General features: G+C 50.2%; 1 protein-coding gene across 2 annotated transcripts; it reads left to right on the forward strand.

Annotated features, from left to right (window-relative positions):
- Positions 1-7,410: 7,410 nt before the first annotated feature.
- PAQR8 (progestin and adipoQ receptor family member 8) lies at positions 7,411-22,539 on the forward strand. Of its 2 annotated transcripts, none has more exons than XM_030946574.1 (2): positions 7,411-7,473; positions 17,762-22,539. In XM_030946574.1, exon 2 carries the CDS (start codon positions 17,798-17,800, stop codon positions 18,854-18,856), a length of 1,059 nt encoding a protein of 352 aa, XP_030802434.1. In that variant the 5' UTR covers positions 7,411-7,473; positions 17,762-17,797; the 3' UTR covers positions 18,857-22,539. The 2 variants fall into 2 exon arrangements, with proteins under 2 accessions (XP_030802434.1, XP_030802436.1); XM_030946576.1 differs by having other exon boundaries at positions 7,457-7,473; positions 17,658-22,539.
- The last annotated feature ends 1,618 nt before the right edge of the window (positions 22,540-24,157 follow it).

Below are 24,157 nucleotides of genomic sequence, written 5' to 3' on the forward strand. Positions count from 1 at the left end.
TTATCTAAACTCTGTTTAAAAATAGAAAAAGAATAAAAAGCATGACAAAACTATTTTGTTCAGCAGGGCATACCGTGCACACAAAGTTGGCCGTGTCCCCTGGATACTGTAGCTCACAGCAGTTTTTCCAGGATAATCCTGGGAATAAATATTCACCCCGGGGTCTGCTGGGCTGTGCAAACCCCGAGGCACAGAATTTCCAGCTGCCTGATCTCTCCAGAGGGAGCAGCTGCGATTGGTGCTTCGGAAGAGGAGCAGGAAACAGCCTTTGCCCCGTTTCCCATTTTCTGCTTGCGTGCCTGGATCAGATCCCTCCCTGGAAATGCCTGGCAACTCTGTGGCTTGGGATACGTGCAGCCCAAGTCCTGGATACTTGTCCTGCTCCTGAGAGATTTTTTTCACATTGCTCTGTGTCAAAGTGAAAGTTCAGAGTTTCATTTTTAGGCCTTTTAGCCCCTTTCTGGAATAATTTGATGCAGTATTCAGTTTGGTACGTTGGTATAAATAAAGGATCTTCTGCTTTATTGCCTTTTCTTACTTTTTTCTTCTTTTCCTTTTCCTTTTTGTTTTCATTTCTTTTCTTTTTCCTTCCTATTTTTCTTTTTTTCCCCTTTAATCTTCCAGGCTGCCCTGCTAGCTCCAGAGATGTGTCCCTGCAGCTGGAATAGCTTCCCTGCTTCTGCACACTCAGCAGGACCCATTTCCCTCCAGCTGCCCCTCAAATCCACCCCTTCCCTCTGACTTGTTGGACATTTCTTGTTTTCATGAGCAGAGAAAGCACAAAGAATGAACAGAGAAAACCTTTGGTGTGCCCTTGGCACTTCTATTTCTATTTGTATTTCTACTTCTATTTTTACTTATATATTTATATATTTATAGTCATATTCATATTCATATTCATAACATTTTATATTTATATCTATACTTATATTTACATTTATAATGTTTAATATTTATATTTATAAGGTCATGTCTATATTTAGAAAATATTTATATTTATATTTATAATGTTTTGTACTTATAATTTTTGATATTTGTATTTGGTTGTTTTGTTGGTTTTTTTTTTAATGGGCACATTATCCACTGAGGATCTAAACTGGCTGAAGGAATCCATGTAAGTCCCTAAAGGAAATATGATTTATTCCATATAAATTGCCAGAACCCGCTTCAAGATTTCACTTCTGAGATGCTTTTTCTCTCTCTCTGCAGCAGGCAGGATATTAAATCCAGAAATGACCACTTTGTGTGCTAATTAAAATATAAATAGAGGTGGAAATAGGAAATATAGGTAAAATATAGGAGGAAAAAATAAATTGTGGGTGCAAAGCTCCCTGTGAGTACAACACAGAGCAGGTACCAGGGTGGGATTCAGGCACATCTATGCACAAGACCTCACCTACATTTGGGTGGTCAGAAGGAATCCCAGCCCATGGACACGTTGTGGATGGCTGCAGTTTTCCTCCTGAGGGAGCTGGCAGGGCCCCACCCGCTCCTGGCCCAGGAGTGAGGGATAAAAATAGCGCTGTTGTTATTCATGACAGCACCTATAGCAACTGCTGCCTGAATAATTCATGCAGCAGGGCAGCCCGAGGAGGACAGAGCGATGGAGAGAGGTGAAGAAGGCTGGGAAGAAGCAAGAAGCCTTCCCTACTCCCCAGGATTGTGCCCAAGGTCTCCCTGGGTTCACCTCCCTGCTGCATTCTGGAGGTTATGGGGTGAAAAGGCAGCACAAGCTCACTGGGACATTTAGCACTTCCTATCCACTGGAAAAAACAGGAATTAAGCACTTAGCATACAGAGGGCTGGGTCTGGAGGGCTTGCAGAAGGGAGAAACAGAAGGATCAAGGGTGGATGCAGGAGCATCCATGGGTGAATTGCACATGGAGCTCTTTAACAGCACTCAGCGTGGATTTTCTCATCCCTTCCTCGCACCTCTGTGTGTCAGCATCCACCTGTACTTGGTTTCTGAGGTTTAAAGGTACCCTGTGATCCTTCTGAGATTCTGGGATGTCGTGGGGTTTTGTTGTTGTTGCTGCTGTCGTTTTTGTTGGGTTTTTTTTCCTCTTAGTTCAACTAAATGTCAATTTTCAAGCCACAGTTCAATTATCAAGATGTCATCTATTCATTTTCCTGGCTGCTGAGTAGCCTTGCCTCACTCAGGAAGGGCAGGGGAGAGGCTTGTGGCTCATTCACAGTTCCAAAAAGGGGGGGAGAGTATCCCAAATTCGATGGGGCGTCACCAGATCATCAAGCAACACAGTGGAGGTTTCAAATCTATTTGTAATAAAAAATAAGGATAATAACATGGAATACAATGTTTGGAATGGAAAAAAGTCACTTTTTAGAACTGAAATTATGTGGAGAAGTGAGATCACCTATGAGATGTTTTTATCAGGGTAAATTCTACATTTTCCAGGGGATTAAAGGGATTTCTATTTCCTGGGCTGTCCTGAAGTTGCAGTTGCAGGAGCTGAACCCTAACCAGGGAGTGAATTCACTCTCACAAGCAGAGTGTTGTCCTGACTCTCATCACAAATAATTTAATGCTGAAGAAACCCTTCTTAATCCTCTCTCCTGACCTTTTCCCTAACATAGGCTGGAGAATTTCACCCCATTGTATCTTTACCGAGCTCAGGCATTTCTGACATAACTTGAAGTATTTGCTATTCCCACACACACTCTGGTAAATCTTTAAGCAGTTCTAGCTCTTGCGGTTTTTTCCTAATTGTGGAGAAGAATATCATGGAAAACTACTATCAGGGTGTATAGATGGAATTTCTTTACTGAAAGGCACAGGCAGCTGCTGGTATCTCACCAGGAGAGCAGAGGAAAGTGGGTAAGGAGTTAAAGGTCTGACCTTCAGTGTTTGGATGGGCTGTAACCACCTTCCTTTCTTCCCAGAGTAGGAGCCCAGAGCATATGGATTTGTTTTTCCTCCCAGATGCCTCTAGCATGGCCCTAGCACAGTGATGGGAACATAAAATCTTGTTGTGGTCCTCCTCCTGAGATGCGCAGCTACTCCAGATCCCAAGGGGATTCGTCCTGTTTTCCTGCTGTGCAGGAGGAAAATTCAGCAATTAATAGAAAACCAAAACAAACCCACAAAGGCCCTGCCTGCGGGCAGAAGGAAAACTGAATTCCAAACCAGAGGAGTGGCTGAATCAACAACAAAGCTCTGGAATGGAGCAACCCAACCACATTTGCAGGGAAATCCGAAGGGCCCAGACACAGAACTGAGGTTTTGATGTTGCTATTTTGGTCTCCTCATCTGCTCTCATGACTTCTGGCTGTTACTAAAGACAGTGACAGCTGGTTCCCTTTTTTTTTCCTATTCTCTCATTTTCTCCACCCTCAAGCCTGGAAATCATCCATTTGTATGCAAAACATTTCTGCCTCTTCCTCAGGATCTCTGGGAGCTGCTTTCAGCCCTGGATCCACTGGTCACTTCAGCAAGTGATGTCCAGCTTTAGAATCACAGAATCACAGAACTGTGTGGGCTGGAAGGGACCTGAAAGAACATTCAGTTCCACCCTCTACCATGGGCAGGGACACCTTCCACTATCCCAGGCTGCTCCAAGTCCTGTCGACTGATCCTGGACACTTCCAATGTACATCATCCTTATTATAAAGAATTTATTCCAAGTATCTAATCTAACCCTGCTCTTTTTCATCCATTCCCCCTTGTCTGTCCCTCCAGGCCCTTGTCCCCAGTCCCTCTCCAGCTCTCCTGGAGCCCCTTTAGGTACTGGAAGGGGCTCTGAGCTCTCCCTGGATCCTTCTCTTCAGGGAAACACTCCCAGCTCCCCCAGCCTGACTGGAGCAGAGGGGCTCCAGCCCTTGGATCATCTCTGTGGCCTCCTCTGGACTCTCTCCAGCAGCTCCACGTCCTCCTGCTGTTGGAGCACAGAGCTGGGGCAGCTCTGCAGGTGGGGTCTCACCTGAGAGGGGCAGAGGGGCAGAATCCCCCCCTTCCCCTGCTGCCCCAGGACATGGGGGGTTTCAGGGATGGGTCATGTCCAGCTCTCACCCACCAGCACCCCCAAATCCTTCTCCCCAGGGCTACTCTGGATCCATTCCCCGCCCTGATGAGGAGCTGGGAAGTTGCAGCACGCCCGTGTAAGGCACATTAGTAACCCCCATCAGACTGTCACAATGGGCTGTCACTGCTGCGGGCAAACCACGAGGAGGCAGGAAAGTCCCGACCCCAAATTGCTACACAATCCTTGTGCAGCACGTGGGGAACAGCTGATGGTGCCGAAATTAACTCCATCAAATGTTATTTCTGACTGCAGAGGGTGAACTTGGTAACCCAGGGCTTTTATGGATTTTTTTTAGTGAATTATTAGTTAAAGAAAGCCTTAGTGTTCTAATGTCTTCTTAGTGTTCTAATTCTGCACCTGCAGAATTTTTATGTAAAACTTGCCAAATGTATGATGAGCATCAATTCTTGCCCAGTGGGAAGGAGTTCCATATGGGCACAGACAGGGCAAAAATTTTTCTCTTTTACCCCACTAGAAGTCATTATTCTTTATTACAGGCAAATAATATAGGGAGAAGGTAATTTATCCTACTCCCTGGATTACCTTTGGTGCTTGGAATACCTCTGTTGTCTTTGGTGCAAAGCTGCTATGTTGCTCCTCAGCAGCACAGTGTGGACATGGTGTGTGTGGAGGCTTCTTGGTGGAGGGAGACCCTGATCCACAAAAGAAGATCCTTTTTTTGAGTAATAACTCTGAGCACCCAAAAATAACAGGACAACCTTTTGCAGGTCCCTTTCAAGATCCCTTCCAACCCAAACCATTCTATGATGCACATTTGGGTGGGGAATTAAGGCATTCAGGACACGTTTGAGGGCACAAAGTGTGTTTGAATCATCAGATGACTGTAGAGGGTAGGGAGAGCTCAGCCTGGTACAACCCAGTCTTGACTGTAGGACTAATCTCCTGGGCAAACACAACCCCACCTGGGTTTTGACTTGGAGGGAGCTGGGTGATTCATTTCAGGGTTTAAAATGTCAATGGAAGAGAGTAACAGCAGGGTGAGTTTGAGCACAGCAGGGTAAGTTTGAGATGAACTACAGAGCATGGCTTGGTACCACTCACCTGAGAGGCAGGGATGAAAGAGCTCTCACTGTGCAGCATCCACAGGCTTGGGGTGCAGAACAGGCTGTCAGGAGAGCAGTTATCCCACACAGAGCTGTCCTCTGCCCTTCCATGGCTGCCCTGGGGCATGCCTGGAGGTTAAATGAGGTAAAAACCTTTCACTGGGGTAAAACAGGTGGCCTGGCAGCATTGCAGTGTCCCTGATGCAGCACGGATATCACCTCTCACCATCCCCATCTGCCTGGGTTGTATTTCATGTCCCACCTCCTATGCCCTCTATTGCCCATTCCCCCTTGTTCTGTCCCTCCATCCCTTGTCCCCAGTCCCTCTCCAGCTCCCTGGAGCCACTTGAGGCACTGGAAGGGGCTCTGAGCTCTCCCTGGATCCTTCTCTTCTCCAGGTGAGCACCCCCAGCTCTCCCAGCCTGGGTCCAGAGCAGAGGGGCTCCAGCCCTTGGAGCAGCTCTGTGGTCTCCTCTGGTCTCTCTCCAGCAGCTCCATGTCCTCCTGCTGTTGGGGGTCCCTCCATGATCTGGAGGCAGCTCTGCAGGTGGGGTCTCACCAGAATGAAGCAGAGGAGCAGAATCCCCTCCCAGTTTCAGGAATGGAGAAGGAAGATGGTGCAGTATTACAGGTCCTTCAGGAGATGTCTTAGAGGGACAATGACAATGAGAAAATGAGTGCAAGATGTCACTGGGGGGGGGTTGGTAACTGGCAGTTGCATCTCATTCACATCCCTGAATGGAATGACAGGGAAAACTTGAGGCTCCTTCCCACCTACTTCACCGTAGGTGTTTTCCCTCCTCACTTTAGGGGCAGTGGCTCTCCCATGTGCTGTGAGATTTGTGCTGGGATGTGCTGAACCTTCACCCAGGCTGCAGCGATCTTATCAGAGCCACAAAGTTGCATTCCTGGGCTGCCTCTCTGTGGATCCTCTCCCTGCAGAACAAGCAGTCCTTGTTTTCCTCATAAACCCATCAAAAACCAGCGGTTCTGACAGGCTGGAGCAGCAGAACCTGCATGAACCAGCTGAGGCAGAGCCTGGAGAGGGCAAACTCTGTAACTCATAAATTAACCTGCTCCTAGGGTCACGGTGACCCTACAGCTGAACCCACCACTGTGCCTTTGGCACAGCTCCATCCAGGATCCACATTTCCCAGGCATAGCTCAGGAGCCCTGAGCTGCTCCTGAACGGTCATTTGGGTGCAAATGCCTGGTTTTTGGAGCCCAAAGATTTTGGTGCTGGCAGCTGGCTTGAGGCCATACTGCCTTCAGCCTGGAAATCTTGTGGAAAATCATCTGCTCCTCCACACCTGCATGTCCACAGCACTGAAATCAGGGGGTTCCCCCCACTCCATGGAAGTCATCTGGTCCAGCACCCTTGCTCATTTAGGGCCCCACAGAGCAGGTTGCCCAGATCCATGTCCAGATGGATTTTAAATATCTCAAAGAATGGAGGTACCTCTTGCTGGGCAACCGGTGCCAGTTCTTGGCCTCACAGTGAAAAGAGTGTTTCCTGGTGTTCAGAGGAATCTTCTGTGCTTCAGTGGGTGCCCATAGCCCCTGGTCTTGTGATGTTTACTTTAAATGTAGAATCTCCCTCTTTGAGAGTGGTCTCTGGGGCTGAACCAGGTGACCTCCAAAGGTCCCTTCCCATCCCCAACCACCTTGCAGTGACTTGGAAATCCTGTGAGGAGTGGCTGAGGGAGCTGGGAAAGGGGCTCAGCCTGGAGAAAAGGAGGCTCAGGGGGACCTTGTGGCTCTGCACAACTCCCTGACAGGAGGGGACAGCCAGGGGAGGGTGGGCTCTGCCCCCAGGGAACAGGGACAGGAAAAGGGACAGAACCTCCAGCTGTGGCCAGAGGAGGTTCAGGTTGGACATGAGGCAGAACTTCTTCATGGAAGGGGTGGTCAGGCATTGAGGGGGGGCTCAGGAGGTGCTGGAACCTCCATCCCTGCAGGTGTCCAAGGAACAACAGGACGGAGCACTCAGTGCTCTGCGCTGGGGACCGGCCACAGGTTGGAGTCGATGACCTCGGAGTAACGACTCTGTGAGTCTGTGACTTTACACCCCTCTCACGGATGTGTCACTGAGCTCTGATCTGCACCTACCCCTGGGGTGACGGGATCAGGGCGGTGCCGCGGGTTTGAGCCCCGCTTTGTCCGGCCGGGCCGGGCCGGGCTGGGCCGGGCCGGGCTGGGCTCGGCCCGCGGGGCCACCCCGGGGCGGGGCGGGGCGCGCATGCGCGGGGCGGCCGCGGGGGCTCCCGGAGGCGGCGGCGCCGGGACTCGGCGGCGGCAGCGGGACAGGGGAGGGGACAGCGGACACCGAGGGGACACCGAGGGGACACCGAGAGCGGGCACCGAGAGCGGTGAGTGCGGGACGGGGGAGCCGACACTGAGTGCAGAGGGTGAGTGCGGCCACTGAGTGCGGGAGGTGAGTGTGGCCACTGAGTGCAGGGGGTGAGTGTGGACACGGAGTGCGGGAGATGGAGAGCGGGCACTGAGAGCGGACACTGCGGGCGATCCCCTCCCTGCGGTCCCCCCCTCTCCCGCCGGGACACCCGAGGGTCCCCAGCGAGTTCCCGGTGCGCTCCTGCATCCCCGTCGCGCCGGGAGCATCGTTCCCTGCGGGGGAAGCGAGATGCGGGATGGGTGCGGGGGTGGTCGCTGTGCGGTGCCTGGTGCTTGCAGACACCCCTGGGATGCGGGGGATGCGGGATCTTCCCTCTGTGCCACGCACAGTTGTGGTTCATCCAGCTGGGGTTGGTCCAGTGGTCAGGTGGGTGCTGGGGCAGAGCTTAAGGAGGGCAGGGATGAGCAGGGAGACGCGGATTTTGCCTTAAATTCCCCTGCTACCGCTATCTCAAGGGTTTCCTGAAGGAGAGAGGTGGGCAGTGGTTTTCCTGCGTGTTTGTTTGAAATGGCTGTGGGCGGATTTTCCTTTAACGACTTTGACACCCGGGGAGCTCTGGAGGCCCCGGGAAGGAGATGCATAGTTCAGCCGTGAGCTGGGAGAAGAACCAGCTCCCGGTGTTTGCCTTGGAGCTGCCGCCTGCTCCTTGCGCAGACACGAGCTGGGGCGCGTCTCCAAAGGGTCACTGAAGGATTGTTCCCTGCTGATCTTCTCCAGGACACTTCGGGGTCATGCCCCCCCTGTATCTCATATCTCATTTGGATGTTTTCCTGGCTGAAAACACCACAAGCATCTCACTTTTTTTTTTTTTTTTTTTTTTCCCCTAGGGGCAGGGAGGAAAATATTGTGGACAGTCTTAAAGTGTTCTGGTTTTCTTGCGCACAAATATATAGATATATAAGTTCAGGTAAACATTTAACAGGCATTTGTTTGGTGCCAAACCAATTCGTCCCTGGCATGAGCAGGGTTGGGTTTGGAGCATCCCAGTAGCTGTGCCAAGGCGACACACAGGGGCACACAGGTTTTTACTGGGATGGAGAGGTGCACTTGTTGTGGGATTGTAGCTTCAGAGCTGGGAAATTATTTACATATCGCTAGTTGGAGGATTTTTGGGTGGGATGAGGCTTGGAGCAACCTGGTCTAGTGAAAGGTGCCCTGCCCATGGCAGGGGGGTTGCAATGAGATGAGCTTTAAGGTCATTTCCAACCCAAAACATTTTGGGATTCTAGGGTGGCTTGCTGCAGATTAGAATGAGGAGTGTAGTGCTCCCCTGGCAACAGTCGTTGAAAAAGAGCAAAGTTACAGAAAGGTCATGAAAAAGGATGAATCCAGCAGGTCTGAATTCTGGTTTTGCCCTCTGCCAGGGCAGGGAGGGGACAGCCATGGCAGGCAGCCATGAATTCTGAATTCTAGCAGCAGACTGTGCTCTTGCCTTGGGCTGCTGTGGTGATATGTGCTGCAAACAGTTCCTAGAAACCCACTCAGGGCTCCTCAGGCCAAACCACACAGTTGCACATTCCTTCCCACGCAGCTGGGGAAGGTGTGGGTTAACAGCCCTGCACCCTGCAGTATTTTCTGTTTCCTGGACATTAATTGCTTTTATTTGTTTACGCTGAAGCTGCAGCCGCAGCCTGTGGCCGAGCTGAGGGCTGTGTCCCTGTGGATGCAGGGAGGGATGGCAGGGAGGGATGGCCGTGCCAGGGAGCCTGGGGACAAGGGAGGTGCCACCACCAGGTCACGTGCATGAGCTTGCAGCTACTTGCACATCTTGAGTCAGGCACCAGCTTAATTTTTTATCTGCCAGTTTACGGGGTAACCCTTGCTCATGGGGTCAGACCAGTGGCCCTTTAAGTGCATAAACAATTAATCATTAGTAAATTTCAGAAGAATAAATACCCAGGGAGGCTGCTGGAGGCTGCAGCTGTACAGATGCCATACCTTATAAGCTTCATCCTTCACAGCATCATGGAAGGGTTTGGGTTGGAAGGGACCTTAAAGATAGTCCAGTTCCAGCTCCCTGCCATGGACTGGGACACCTTCTACCAGACCAGGTTGCTCCAAGCCCTGTCTAACCTGGCCTTGGACACTTCCAGGTAGTAAGGGGAAGCTTGCTCCCATCTCCTTCCCACCCTCCAAGCCCCACCAAATCCTTGGGATTGGGTAGGTTCTAAGCAAGTGAATGCAGCACAGCCCTGAATGCCTTTTGTGGAGAGAATCTGCCATCTGCCTCTTCTTTGGAGCTTTGTAGCCTCCAGGAAGGGCATCACTTCTGTCACTGCAAACCTAGAACCTGGCTGGGAGAGGCCATGGGGTTAAATGGGACGAGGTCCAGGCTGGAGACAAAGACTTTTAGTGCAGGGGAGAGGAGAGCTCCCAGCTCCACGGCGTTGGCACAGGGCTGCAGTCTCTCCCTGGCAGTGCCTCCTCTGCCCGCAGCAGCCGCAGGGCTCTGCATGATTTATATACATTTTTTTCGAGTGACCAAAGCTCTAAAATCCGCAGCCTTAAAAAAAATGATGTTTTTGTGCAAGAGGCTTTTGTGGATGACAGCAAAGCTGAGCAGCCTCAGCGCAGATGTTTTTTGGGGCAGATTTGAACCCACAAACAGCACATGGCCAGTTTGGTTTGGTCGCTCTGGCCACAGGCAGATGGTTCCAGGGTTGTCCCATCAGCAGATGGATCTGAGCAGGGAGGGATTGGCTGGCTTGTCAAGGTTTCCCTGTGCTAGCAGGAATTCCCAGTTCTAGATCTGCACTGAAGGAAGATTAGTGCCAAAGCAAGTTAAGGAGGTGAAAGTGGGATGCTGCTGTGACAAATCCAGGCTCATTTTTCAGTCAGTGCAGGGGGAAAACCCCCAGGCACTTTGCTGGCACAGTTCCAGTTTCTGGAAAGGGTCAGTCCCAGCCCATCAGTGATCCCTGGATGGCTGAATACAGCAGGCAGGGACTGGTGGGGGTGGCAGGACCAAAACCACGCCCAGGGGTGTGCTGACACTTCAGCAACCTGATGGTTACAGTTTGGAACTGTGTCCTGGTCTGGTTTGATTCCTGGTGTACTCATCCAGGGATTTCACAGCCACCTGAAATACAGCCTCAAAGCACTGGGTGCTGTGTTGGTTATGTGTGGGAAAACAAAGCGGTGAGGGGATCAGGAAAGCACAAACAGCAAAGGATTAGTGAGATCAGGAAAAAAAGCTGCAGAATATTACCTCACCCTTGAGCAAATTTTTATATAGATGGAGTGGATTTGCCAGAGGAGGGAATCCTCAGCCAGGAGAATTATTTTTTCTTTTGGGGAATTATTGGCTGTGTTATCAGCAGCATCACCAAGCTCTAACCCGGGTTAGGCGTGAGGAAACTGCAGCTGTGCTATCACAGCCAACAGAACTGTGCCATTCCCTAGCATGGTTTGGGAGATAGCACAGTGCAGGAGTTGTTCCTGGCTGACAGTTTGTGTGTGGCCCCCCCATTTGAGGGGTGCAGCAGCACAGGAATGGCCAAGCCAGCCCAGCTGATCTCTGAGAACCTGATGTTGTGAAAATCAACCCCCTCCTTGCACATGATGCTTGGATCCTCACAACAAAGCCACCAGCCTCATCCAATCTTTGGTGTCCTCTCTTTGGGGTTCCATTCCCCTGCTTTGCTCCCCCAAACACCACAGGGCCTCAGGGGTGCCCCCCTTGTTGGGATGCATTTGCCAGCAGCTTTGTTTTTGCTCTGTGCCCTCCGAGCACAGCGTTCCCTGTGCTGGTTCCACTGCTCTCATCCCCTGGCCCCATCCCAAAGCTCAGGCAATGCTGAGCCCATGTCAAGAGGCACTTGCTGCCCAGCAGGGCTGAGCTGGCTGCTGGCCCAGCTGGCTGCCAGGCCAGGAATTGCAGGGGAGCTGACACTGCCGTGGCTTCCGTGGGGGATCCTGCCACCTCCCACTGGCTTTCATGGCTCGTCTCCCAGCATCACAGGACACTCGTTTCCTGAGGGATACAAGCTTGGACAAGCCCTGCTTGGGCTGCACTCTGTGTGTGTGTATGGAGAAGGGGAGAATTTGAGCCATCTTCTTTTATTTGAAATTTACCACAAGGTTTTGGCCTTTTTTTTTATTTTTGACCTTTTTTTCTGAAGAGATCAGGTTGTTTTAAGTTGTGCCCTCCCATAAATCACATGGCACCACCTTTTGCCTTCCAGAGCATCCCAACCTGTGCAGGTCCCTGTTGGAGGAGTAACTGTGCTGATGTGGATCTAACAGGGTACCTAAGTGCCTTGAGGGAAATAAAATCTTCCGTGCAATTCACTGTAAAGTAGTCCCAGCACTGCCCAGTGCATTAGGAGCACAATATCTCGTTTCCATCAGGCAGATGAGGACTGATACCCCATTTCCTACATGGGGAAGTATAAGCCCAGTTTAGAGAAGCCCCAAGCACCTGGCCCCTCTCTGGTTGTGGGGATTTCCACTTCTTTGATGCTGGAGAGTAGATAAGTCCTTCACACTCTGCTGCCTGTCCTGGCAGGGCTGGTCCCTGGCACAGACCATCAAATCATGGCATCACAAAGTAGTTTGGGTTGGGAGAGACATTAAAGCTCACCCAGTTCAACCCCCTGCCATGGGCAGGGACACCTTCTCCTATCCCAGCTTGCTCCAAGTCTTGTTCAACCTGGCCTTGGACACTTGCAGGGATCCAGGGGCAGTCACAGCTCCTCTGGGGAACCTGTGCTGGTTGTAAATCCCATATAAATCCCAGTAACTCCCCACAGAAGGGATCTGAGCTCTGAGTGTTCCTGCTGCAGTCTGGAGCAATATTGGCACCTAAATCTGTGGCAGGAGAAGGAAGCAGGTAATAAATACCAAGACTGCACAGGAGCTGCTTCTTGAGTGAGTCCATGGTCTCTTGTTTTCTCAGCTCTGGAGGGGCCTTTCCAAAACACAGGGCAAGAATAGGATGGAGGAGCTGGCCCTGTGCTCCCAGGATGGTTTTTTAAAGTTTTCTCCAGCTTTTCAGAATGGTTTAATTACAGGAGGAGATGTTTGTGCTCAGGGAGGACCAGCCTTCAGACAACAGGGTTTGGGATGGGGATTATCCAGTGCCTCTGAGCTGGGTGCAGCCCTGGTGCAGCCTCTCCCAGAGCTGAACTGCTCCCTGCCATCCTGGTGCACTGGGAGCTGTGACACCACAGTTAACCCCATGTAGGAATGGGTCACAATAAAACCCCAAAAGCTTCAAAATGACCTCGAGTCCCCCCTGGGACTTTTGCTCAACTGCCAGAAGAGGGGAGTTCAGGCGTTAATCACCTGCAGCTCTCCAAACCACTCTGTTGGCCACTGCTGTTATTTTCATGCTGTCCACAACCACTACTTCTTTTTTTTTTTTTTTCCCTGTTTTAAATGCCATGCATTTATTAAAGACTTCCCCAAAGCTGAGTACCCCCAGTCCTCCCTGCTTTGTTTACCAGGAATTACTGCCTTTTTGGAAGCTTGTGTAAAACTTTGGTGCCTGAATACCAGGCTGCAAGCAAATCTATCACATTGGTCCAGCCTCAATCCCAGACAGTGAACTCGGGGGCCAGACTGGTGGGAAAATCGACCACACTGTAGGAAATTTTCTCATTCAAACCCTTCCATCAGACTGTGACCAAAAAGCAAAAGAGTGGGAAAAAGCTCGGGTTTCCAATTACCCTCTTCAAAAGGGAGAGAAAAATTGGAACAGGATCGTTCTCCTCCTGTGCCGGGAGTTTTTATTGTGGATGTCATGATCCAGCCTGGCCATCATCCACGCCCTCCTTCTCGCCTTGCAGCTCCCTCCCTGAACAAACGATACTTGGTTGCTGTTAATTGGGAGCAGCCAAAATAACTGAATCCCCCGGAGATGGGAGTGAGGACAGAATCTCAACGAGACACCCCGCCGATGAATGTGGCTTTCAGCTGCTCCTACGCCCCCGTGAAGGGAAAAGAATAGGGGCTCTGTGAAAGTGAAACAGCCAGTGCTGACCTTGGGTTTCTGGGTTGGTGTTTTTTGTTGTTTTTTTTTTTCTCTTTCTCTCTCTTTTCTAACGTTAATTGCTCGTCATTTTGTCCCATCACATGATCGCTGGAAGCTGCCAACTTGTTCTCACTCACTCACATCACAAGGTTTGAAATAAGCAGGGTACCAGGTTTCTGATTTAGCATTGTTCAGCCCAGTATCAGATGTGTTTCTTGTGATTTCGGACTATTATTTTGAAAATCTCTGCCACTCACAGCCTGTTTAAAACTGGCATTTTCCAGCTCTGAAAGCCTGCCTGGAATAATCTGTGCTGTCAGGGAGATGAGCAGTGCCCAGGCTCTCTGAGGCAGTGCTTGCTGCATGCACTGAGCTCTGGGGATGAGAGACCTTGGCAAAATCCCGGCATGAGTACGAGCAGTGCAAGCCGGAGCCAGGCTGTGCCTGGGACAGAAGCTGCCTGTGTCTCTCACACCCTTGTCAGCATGCAAAGCAGGCAGGCCATGGACAGCATTCCCATGCATTCCTATTCCCAGGCTCAATTGCCACCCTCCCATGTGTTGCCTTTGCTCTTTATGTGCAGTTTCAGCAGGTTTCTCCACAGGAGATGAGCATCTCTGCAGGTCTGTGCCCTCTTGCCCTATGCTTGCAGCTGTGCCCTCTTGGAGGTTTTCAGTTCCTGCTCTGCTGGGGTTCACTCTGGCATTACTCTGTGTTCTCCAAGATGTAAGGAACTTCAGCATGTCCTTTCTTCTGCTTCACCATCATGATCATTGAATCATAGAATCCCAGAGTGGTCTGGGTTGGAAAGACCATTTTGTTCCAGCTCTTCTGCCACAGGCAGGAAAAAAATATTCCCTGTGAAGGTGGTGAGGCCCTGACACAGGTTGCCCAGAGAAGCTGTGGTTGCTCCATCCCTGGAAGTGTCCAAGGTTGGATGGGGCTTGGAGCAACCTGGGATAGTGGAAGGTGTCCCTGCCCATGGCAGGAGGTTGGAATTAGGTGATCTTTAACATCCCTTCCATCCTGAAACACTCCACAATTCCATATTTATGAATGAACTCCACTAGCTACAAGAAGCCAGAATAGACTGGCTGTGCATTGGAACAGAGCAGAGTGAGTGTTGCCTCCTGTTCACACCTTGCCCTCATAGGACTGCCCCAAAGTCAGCATTTGCCTTGCCTCCCTAGATTTTAGCATGTAACTCCACAGGGGTACACAACCTACTGAATAAACTGCATGTCCAGTCATAGATCAGGACCCTGCAGACCCTTAGGATAGAAACAAAGTCTTTATGAGTGTGCACAGCATTAACTGCCCAGCAAGTGTGCTCTCTTCAGCACTGCACATATGTGAAACTAAAACAGCATTTCCAGGGACCATTTTGTCTTCTGTGGCTAAGGCAGCTCCATCAAACACAGCAGACAAAGTCCCCTGTGGCAAACAGAGAAACAAACCTCCAGCCTTGAAAGATGCTAAGAGAGAAAGCCAAGGCAGTATAGGGCAGAAAGAATTTTCTGGAAAATGAGACCTAATTATGACAGCTCCCCTGTGCTAGAAAGCAGAAACAACATGAAAATGTTTCTTATCAGATGCTTTGTGTTTCTACAGGAAGTGAGACTTGCTGCCTGCTTGAGAGTCTGCTCTGGTTTTGCTCTTTGTGCTGTCTCATCCTGGGACTGCCAGGTCCCACCTCCTTGCTTTCAGAAACTCTCTCATGGTGTTTAACACTGTCCTGTCCTCTGTATCACAGCCTAGCAGGGGTCTCCCATCATGGAAACACAGACTGGTTTGGGTTGGAAGGGATCTTAAAGCTCCTCTAGTTCCAGCCTCCTGTCATGGGCAGGGACACCTTCACTAGACCAGATGTCCACACAAACTGTTGGTGTCTCACCACTGGACACAGCTGGTAGGAGAAAAATTGCAGCAAGAGAAAAATTGGCTGTTTTTCACACTGAGGCAAAATACTTATTTTTTTTTTCTTTTTTTTTTTTTTTTTTTTTTTTTTTTGCTACCTCCATCCCCTGCACCTCCAGTTGTGTGCATATAAGCTTAGGAGACAGATTCTGCTCCTGAAAACCTGTGTGTGTTTGTTTCACAGGAGTAACCACAGCCCTTCACAGTCTGGTGGGGCCCCATCAGCACCAATTTCAGTTTAACATGGGCATTTGTGATGAATTCTCCTCTATTTTGTATGACACAAACACCAGCAGGGAAGAGAGGTATCTAGGTTATTGGGAAACAGGGGGTATTGGGAATTAATTTAATGCCAAGGGTTGTTCTCCACACATTAGGATCCTGCTGTGCCCTGAATCTGAATCTTGCCAGCCAGAGCTTACCAAGTCTGGAGGTTACCAAGGAGCAGAGCAGCAGAGGAGTGCCCAGCACTGGGTTTGGCTGCTCTGAGCATCCAGGGACTTCTCTGGCAGTCCCTCAGCATTGGCTCTGTATGCACCCAAAGCTCTGATGCTGTACCCAAACTGCAGCCAGCTTGGATGTAGAAGCCTCTCATTTCTTCAGTCCCTCTCAGTCCTGATGCTTCTTACTTGTGGAGGGATGAGGGCTGCAGGTTTGGGACTGTGGATTTCTCCACTTCTCCCTCTGCCATACTCACTACAGTAATCCATGGGCAAGTTGTGTGACAGGGAAGGTTGGGTTTCTTTGCAGCCTCCATGATTTGGTTGAGACCCTCTTAACTCATGTGCAGACAGGCTGTTTATCCCTTAGATGGTGTTTATCCCTTAGTTTTGTCCCTGAGCATTTTGTTCTGGGATAAGGAGTGAAAAATCACCTTAATAAATCATCAGATGCTTTCTTGCCAACTAACTGCTTCCTGCAGCCCCTTGTTGGCAGCTTGTGGCTCCTGAACATACTCCAAGCTGAGTGCCTGAGGAAGTGGGGAGGAAGGGCAGGCTTGTGACATTGCTGTGCCCATCTGATGGAGGCTGACCTGCAGGGACAGGGCTCTGCCATCCCCCTCTGTGCTGAATTTAGGTCAGGGAACAAATATCCCTGGGAATCTGGTGTCATGACCCAGGACATCCCTCTGGCTGTCCTGAGCAGCCAAGACCCCCACAAGGGGTCTCAGAGACCCTGGCATAGAGCCCAAAATGCCTGTGGTTTTGATTATGACCCGTGGAGCAAGTTACCAGCCTTAGATGAAGATCTGCAAGCCACGACAAATTAAGTAGAATGATAGTGAATTTATCACAAGGTGAAAAAGTAGATTTTGGGGTTTTTAGAATGGGGATTCAGGGGGACAAGATGGAGGAATCTGGGCATGTCCAGCCTTTTTTCTTCTTCTTCTTCTTGGCCTCCATCTTCTGCTGTGATGTTGACACTTTTAGATTGGTTTAGAGTAGAAGCTCACTGTCTAACATAGGTGATAGGTATTGGGAAGTAATTGTAAACATTGTATACATAGTTTTTAGTATAAAGACATAACACCACCCTGGCGGCAGGCAGAGTGCCTCTGACTGTCGTGCTGAGCGGACCTCGGCTGGACAGGAGAAAGAATTTTATAGATAAGAAACAATAAACAACCTTGAGACTGAGAAATGAAAAGCCCTGATTCCTTCTTCAATCACCGGGCTGGGAAAAGAGACTTTCTAACTTTTCTCGGGGTCACTCTGACCAGCTAGAGATCCTGACAATCTGGTGCTGCCTCAGACCCTTCTCTAACTCCCCAGGAGATCTGGTACCCCTAAATTTGACAATATTCATAGAATCGTGGAATGGTTTGGGTTAGAAGACCTTAAAGCTCATCCCATTCCACCCCCTGGCATGGACAGGGACACCTCCCACTATCCCAGGTTGCTCCAAGCCCTGTCCAGCCTGACCTTGGACACTTCCAGGGATCCAGGGGCAGACACAGCTTCTCTGGGCACCCTGTGCCAGGGACTTGCCATCCTCACAGGGAAGAATTCCTTCCCAATATCCCATCCATCCCCGCCCTCTGGCAGTGGGAAGGCATTGTCCCTTGTCCTGTCCTTCCAGGCCTTTGTCCCAAGTCCCTCTCTAGCTCTCCTGGATCTCCTTTAGGCACTAGTAGGTGCTCTAAGGACCAGCATCTCCATGGTGCCATGGTTAATCTCACTGGGAATGGCAGCATGCTTTTCTCCCCGATGCACCACCATTAACATTTCTTCTTTCTCCCATCCCCACAGGGCAGGAAGAGACGTTCCCTGGTGTGGGGCTGAAGGATGACAGCCATCCTGGAGCGGCTCAGGTGCACCACCCTTAACATTTCCTCTTTCTCCCATCCCCGCAGGGCAGGAAGAGACGTTCCCTGGTGTGGGGCTGAAGGATGACAGCCATCCTGGAGCGGCTCAGCACGCTGTCCCTCAGCGGGCAGCACCTCAGCCGGCTGCCCCGGCTGCTGGAGGATGGCCTCCCCAAGATGCCGTGCACAGTGAAGGAGTGCGAGGTGCCGCAGCTCTTCCGCGAGCCCTACATCCACAGCGGCTACCGCCCCACCGGCCAGGACTGGCGCTACTACTTCCTCAGCCTCTTCCAGAAGCACAACGAGGTGGTCAACGTGTGGACTCATCTCCTGGCGGCGCTGGCCGTGCTGCTGAGGTTCAAGACGTTTGTGGAGGCCGAGCAGTTGCTTGTGGATGCGTGGTCCTTGCCGTTGCTCATCTTTGTCCTCTCCTCTGTCACCTACCTGACCTGCAGCCTCTTGGCCCACCTGCTGCAGTCCAAGTCGGAGCTGTACCACTACACCTTCTACTTCGTGGACTATGTTGGAGTCAGCATCTACCAGTATGGCAGTGCCCTGGCTCATTTCTACTACAGCTCTGACCAAGCCTGGTATGACAAGTTCTGGCTTTTCTTCCTGCCAGCAGCAGCTTTCTGTGGCTGGTTGTCCTGTGCCGGCTGCTGCTATGCCAAATACCGGTACCGACGGCCTTACCCCATCATGAGGAAGATGTGCCAGGTGATCCCAGCAGGGCTGGCTTTCATCCTGGATATCAGTCCCGTGGCTCACCGGGTGGTTGTGTGTCACTTGGGGGGCTGTGAGGAGGATGCTGCTTGGTACCACACATACCAGATACTGTTTTTCCTTATCAGTGCTTATTTCTTTTCTTGCCCTGTCCCTGAGAAATACTTCCCTGGCTCCTGTGATATTGTTGGCCACGCCCACCAGATCTTCCACACCTTCCTGGCCATCTGCACCCTGTCACAGCTGGAGGCCATTCTTTTGGATTACAAGAACAGGCAGGAGATTTTCCTGAAGAGACATGGGCCTTTCACCGTTTATCTCTCCTGCGTCTCTTTTTTTGGCTTGGTGGCCTGCAGTGCCATCACAGCTTACATCCTGCGATGCAGGATCAAGGCTAGCCTGGCTAAAAAGGACTCCTGAGAGTCACGGACATGACAGGCATGACATCACCAGAGAAAATCAAGAAAAAGGGCATAACATACTAGAGACATGACTGTCTTACTTGCCTAACATGCCGTGACTAACCAGGACCCTGGATTCAGATGGAGGGCTGGACACTTCATGTTGGATGCATTTTCACAGCAGGGACTGCCTTTTGCCATCCAGGGGGGGACATGGAGTGTTTTAAGCCAGAACAAGTCACTGAACCAAGGATGCTGAAATAGGCAGAGGTTCCTTGTTCATTCTGGTAGAGCTGTGGGTGAGACCTTGCTGAAGGTCAGGGAGGGCAGCCTGGAGGCTGTGGGACTGCAGAAGGGTGTGCCAGGGCTCACAACACCATGAGGAGCACAGCTGGAAGTGATGACCTCTCTGGATTTGGCCATATCTGTGTGAGAACCGTTCCTATCAAAGGCAGTAGGAAGGTTTCGAGAAGTTTGTGTTTCTAGGGTTGGGGTGTGAGGGCACATGTGGCACTGTGGCTGCTAGAATCCTTTTCCTGTTCCAGCCAGGTTCTCTCTGAGCTCCCCTTGTCAAAGGTGTCAATGCCAGGTCACTTAGGTTGCTTTGGGAAAACATCTTTGGAGATCCTGGCTTGACCTGGGGTCCTCTGGGACAAGCTGGGTTGGTGTTATCTGTCTAGGGAGCCTGACCAACCTCTAGCAATGTCCATGACATGTGGACTAACTTGGATGGGATCTGTTTGATACAGGAAAGGCTCTGCTCCTCCAACAACACTACTGTGGCCACGGCCAAAAGGGTGTGAAGGTGAAGGAGTCTTTATTCCCCTCTTAATGGTGCTTTGTGTCCTTGGTCAGCATTGTGGGAAAGCTGACCTTGGAGCTGCAGGGTTGCTGTTCTGTGATGAGTGGGGCTGTGGTTCTGGCATGTTTTTATCAGTATTAGATGAGGGTGGGACAGCAAAAGGAAAAGCAGGGTGACAACATTAGGGTCCTGCACAACCTCAGGATGGCTTGGCCTTGGGACTTGGTGATTCCTGTGTGGACTAGCAAAGATAGTGGTCAGGGTCACTTAATGTCCATGGGTCACTCCTATCCAAGGTAACGAAGGCTGGATTACTGTGTCCCCCACTAGAAGAATCTATTCTGTGCTTGTCTTGGGGGAATATTGAACATGGAGCCACCAAGGAGGATTAAATCCCTGCTAAAACCAAGGAATCCATGGGATCTATCCCAGCCACGGATTTGTCTCATTGAGCCCAAGGGCAGGCAAATGAATTGTGATTGCTGGTTCTGAGCAGGCAGAGTGTAGGGTTGGGGATATGGTTGGTGAGGACAAGTACTGATTTCTGCACTTCATCTGTGTTTCAGCTCTTGAGGTGTGTGTGTGTTCATGTTCCATGCATGTGCATGGGATTTGTTATCCAGAAAGGCTTTGGCTTGGGATTTTATATCCACAGAGCCTCCTAGCTGGGTTAAGATTAACCTGAAGGAAACAGTGCTGTCCTGCTGGAGGAGCAAGGTGGGCTGGACAACAGATTTGTTAATAGGTGGTGGAAAACAGACCTGTAGATTGGCACTTTGCTGGTCCTGTGTTTAGTAGGTAAAATTGAGACTCATGGCCCTATAGAAAATTAAATACAAAGGGAGAGGGAAGTAAGTTTGGTATAGGAGTATAGGAGAAGAAGTCATAGGAAAGCCTTCAGGAGGTCATCAACTCCACCCTTTCTCATTAGTCCTGGTCTGAGCTTAGAAATTAATTACTTGATTTCATAGGGTGTTTTTGATGGTACAAATGGTACAGCCATGCTGACCTAGAAGAAAATCTGCCTCAGGGGAGATGCCAAGCAGGGGTGGTCCCACTTGCACCTCATTCAACCTCTTCCCATGCACAGAAGTTCATCTCACCACAGAGTGAGCCAGTGCCAGGAGAGGGACCTTTGGGAAACCAATCCTACTGAAAAAATGTCAGTAATTTTCAGCTGGTTTTAATTCTGAGCCAGCTCACTTGGACAATGCAGCTGCTGGCAGGGAAGGGCTGGAGTGGAGGCCAGCAGCCGTTTCTCCTTGCATGGCAGCTGGCTGCTCAGCTCACTCAGCTGCACTGATGGACTGCTCCCTCCATGGCCTCTGGCTTTGTTTGTGGGTCTCCTCCCAGTTTGAGAAAAGGCTTCCAGTGTGAGCAGCTTTTTCTTGCAGCCTAATTTGCCTTGGTTTTGTGGCGGGTAAGGCAGAACAAGGCTCTGGGTGTGGAACTGGCTGGATGGTATCAGTGGGTTCCTGTGCAGAAACAGAGGTAAATCGGGCTGGTCCAGAGCTCATTTCTGAGATAAAATGAAGAAGGATTGGGCATGGCTGGTAATAGCAAACCTGCTCTGCTGCTACCTGGAGTTACATAGGTACCAAAGGAAGGGATCACCCAGGTGTCGCTTTCTCTGAGGGTTTGAAAATAGATTACATGTCCTGCCCTTGTTGAAGGAGGGTGAGTATGGTAATTCTGTCTTATTCAGGGACAGGGAGAGGAGACCACATGGCTCTTCCAAGGTACTTCGGATCATATCTGGTACTTCTGATCATATCTTCTCCTCCCTGGCTGAGCAGAAGTGGACAGTGGAACAGTGGTGTGACAGTGGAGGTGGTTTTGCACACTCCTCAGGTGAAGCCGAGCCCATCTCCGTGTGGCCCTGCACTCCCACCTGGAGCTGACTCCTGGTTACAATGATGGGTGGAGTGAGCAGGGATCTACAACACAGATCTGTGCTGCTGTGAGGATGTGCCCTTGTGTCACAAGGGGCTCACCAACACTGGAGCTTCCTTCATCCCTGTCTCCATCCTCCTCTTCCTCCAACCAGCTTCTTTCTTTCCTTCATCCTTGTGCCTTATGCACCTGGCTGCCTTCCTGGGCAGACTCCACATGCTGCAGTCTCAGCTGGGAAGTGGCTGTGGAGGCTTTGCCAGTGATCCAGAGGACACCACGGCTGGATCTGGAAAAAGCCAAAGTGCCTCTGTGATAAATGCTCAGCTTGTCTGAGCCACCCAGGAGCTTCTCCTTGGGCTCACTGCTTGGAGCAGGTCTCCTCCATCCTGGTGTTCCTAAGGAGGTATGCCTGGGAAGAACATACCAGTGACCAGGCTTGGTGAAGAGCTGACCACCAAGGGTTGAGCACACCTCAGATCCCTCAGGGATCCCTGAGGTCACAGTCCTCTCCCTCAGGAATCTCTGGTACTGATGTAGTGTTCCTTCAGATCTTGCAAACTAGGACAGCTCCTGAGAATTCATCCCAATGTGCCTTGTACTATTTCTTTTGGGGATTAATCCTGAAGGAACCTGAGGATCAAGGGCAGCCTCTTTGCTGTCTGCTCCATGGTCCATGGTTGCTCTCAACAGCCAATTCCCACTGACAGGATTTGCTCCATGTACAGAGCAGGAGGGGAGGATGGAGACAGGTGCCTTCAATTTTTATTTATGCCTAATTTGTGTAACAAGGCAAGGACAGGTTCCTCATGTGCCTTGCAATTTACATCTTTTACTGACAAGATTATTTTTAAGCACTGTTCATTACTAAACAGAAGTACAAAAGAGTTTGTATTTTTTTCCTTTGGGAAACAGGGAAGGATATGAGTGTTCCTTATTAACCATCCCCTTCCCAACTCCCACCTGCTGACTTTGTATTGTTGAAAACATTGACAATATTTTAAGCTTTGTACTGTACTGATCTTTATTTAAAAACTTTAATGGAAAAAAAAATCTGTGAAAGCAAAACAATTGGTGTGGTGTGAAATTCCCAAGTGCACAACTGCACAGCTACAGAAGGTTATGAGTCATTTGAAAAAAATAGGGATAATAATTACAGAGAGGATATATTAGAGAGATAATAATTACAATAATGAACAATAAGGTGTGGTTTTATCTGTGCATCTCAAAGCACTTCCAAGGTTTCATGATACCTTTTGGATTTCATTCCCTTTCCACAAGGGAAGTGCAGAACAACTGCCTTGACACTGATTAGAGAAATTTTAGTTCATCATCCACAATCACAGAAGGGTTGAGTTTGGAAAAGGTCTCTGGGGGCCGCTTGGTTCAACTCAGCTCAAGCAGGACCACTCAGAGCTGGTTGCCCAGATCCATGTCCAGATGGATTTTGAATATGTCAAGGATGGCGACTCCATCATCACTCTGGGCAACCTGTGCCAGTGCTCAGCCACCCTCACAGTAAAAAAGTGCTTCCTGATGTTCAGAGGAACCTCCTGTGTTCCAGTGTGTGCCTGTGCTCTCTGGTCCTGGCCCTGGGACCTGGTACAGAGCCTTGCCCTGTCTACTTTGCACCCTCCCTTCAGGGATTTATACACACTTATAAAATCCTTTAAATATTGCCTGACCCGATCCTCTTCCACCAGGTACATGTTCCTTGCTCCAGCCCTTCTCTCTGTTCTCCGGCACCAGGGATTCCTGAAGGCTGATCTCATTGGTAAAGACTGAGGTGAAGAAGGCTTTTCTATGTTCTCTGTAGCCAGTTCCCACATCTTGCTGAGCAATGGGTCCACAACATTTTCCCTACTCTCCCTTTTGTCACCTTGTAGAAACCCTTGTGGTTGTCTTTGACATTGCCAAACAGATTCCAGTTGGACTTTGCCTTTCCTCATCCCCCCACACTCAGATAATCTCAGTATTCCTTTCTATCCATGTCCTTGCTTTCACCTTTTCTCTGCTACTTCTGTGTTTGAGTTTTTCCAGGAGCTGCCTGTTAATCCATGAGGGCCTGCTGGCATTTTTCCCCAGCTTCCTGCTCATTGGAATGGATTGTTCTTGAGCTTAGAGAGGACTCCTCCCAGGCCTGCTTATCCCAAGGGACTCAACCAAGCGGATAGAGGCCTTTGAAGAGGCCAAAGTCTGAAGGCTAGTGTTTGATGTTTGCCTTCCTCCCTTCCTTCAGGATCCTGAACTCCACCAGCCAGCTCTGCTTTTGACCCCCACATTCCCAGTGAACCATGGCTGGTGAGTCTGATGTCCAGCAAAGCACCTCTCCTTGTCAGCTCCTCCATCACTTGGAGGAGGGAGTTACCAGCACTTCATTCCAGAAATCTTCTGGGCTGTGAATCACAGAATCATAGAAGGGTTTGGGTTGCAAGAGACCTTAAGGATCATCTCATTCCAACCCCCTGCCATGGCCAGGGACACCTTCTACTAGACCAGGTTTCTCAGGGCTCCATCCAACTTGACCTTGAATGTTTCCATGGACAGGGCATCCATAGCTTCTCTGGACAACCAGTACCAAGGCCTCAGCAACCCCACACTAAATAATTTCTTCCTAATACCAAATCT

This window comes from Camarhynchus parvulus, chromosome 3 (genome assembly GCF_901933205.1).
Source record: "Camarhynchus parvulus chromosome 3, STF_HiC, whole genome shotgun sequence".
Lineage (NCBI taxonomy): Eukaryota > Metazoa > Chordata > Aves > Passeriformes > Thraupidae > Camarhynchus > Camarhynchus parvulus.

Coding starts and splice junctions, on each gene's coding strand:
- PAQR8 (XM_030946574.1), top strand. CDS start 17,798: ATGACAGCCATCCTGGAGCGGCTCAGCACGCTGTCCCTCAGCGGGCAG.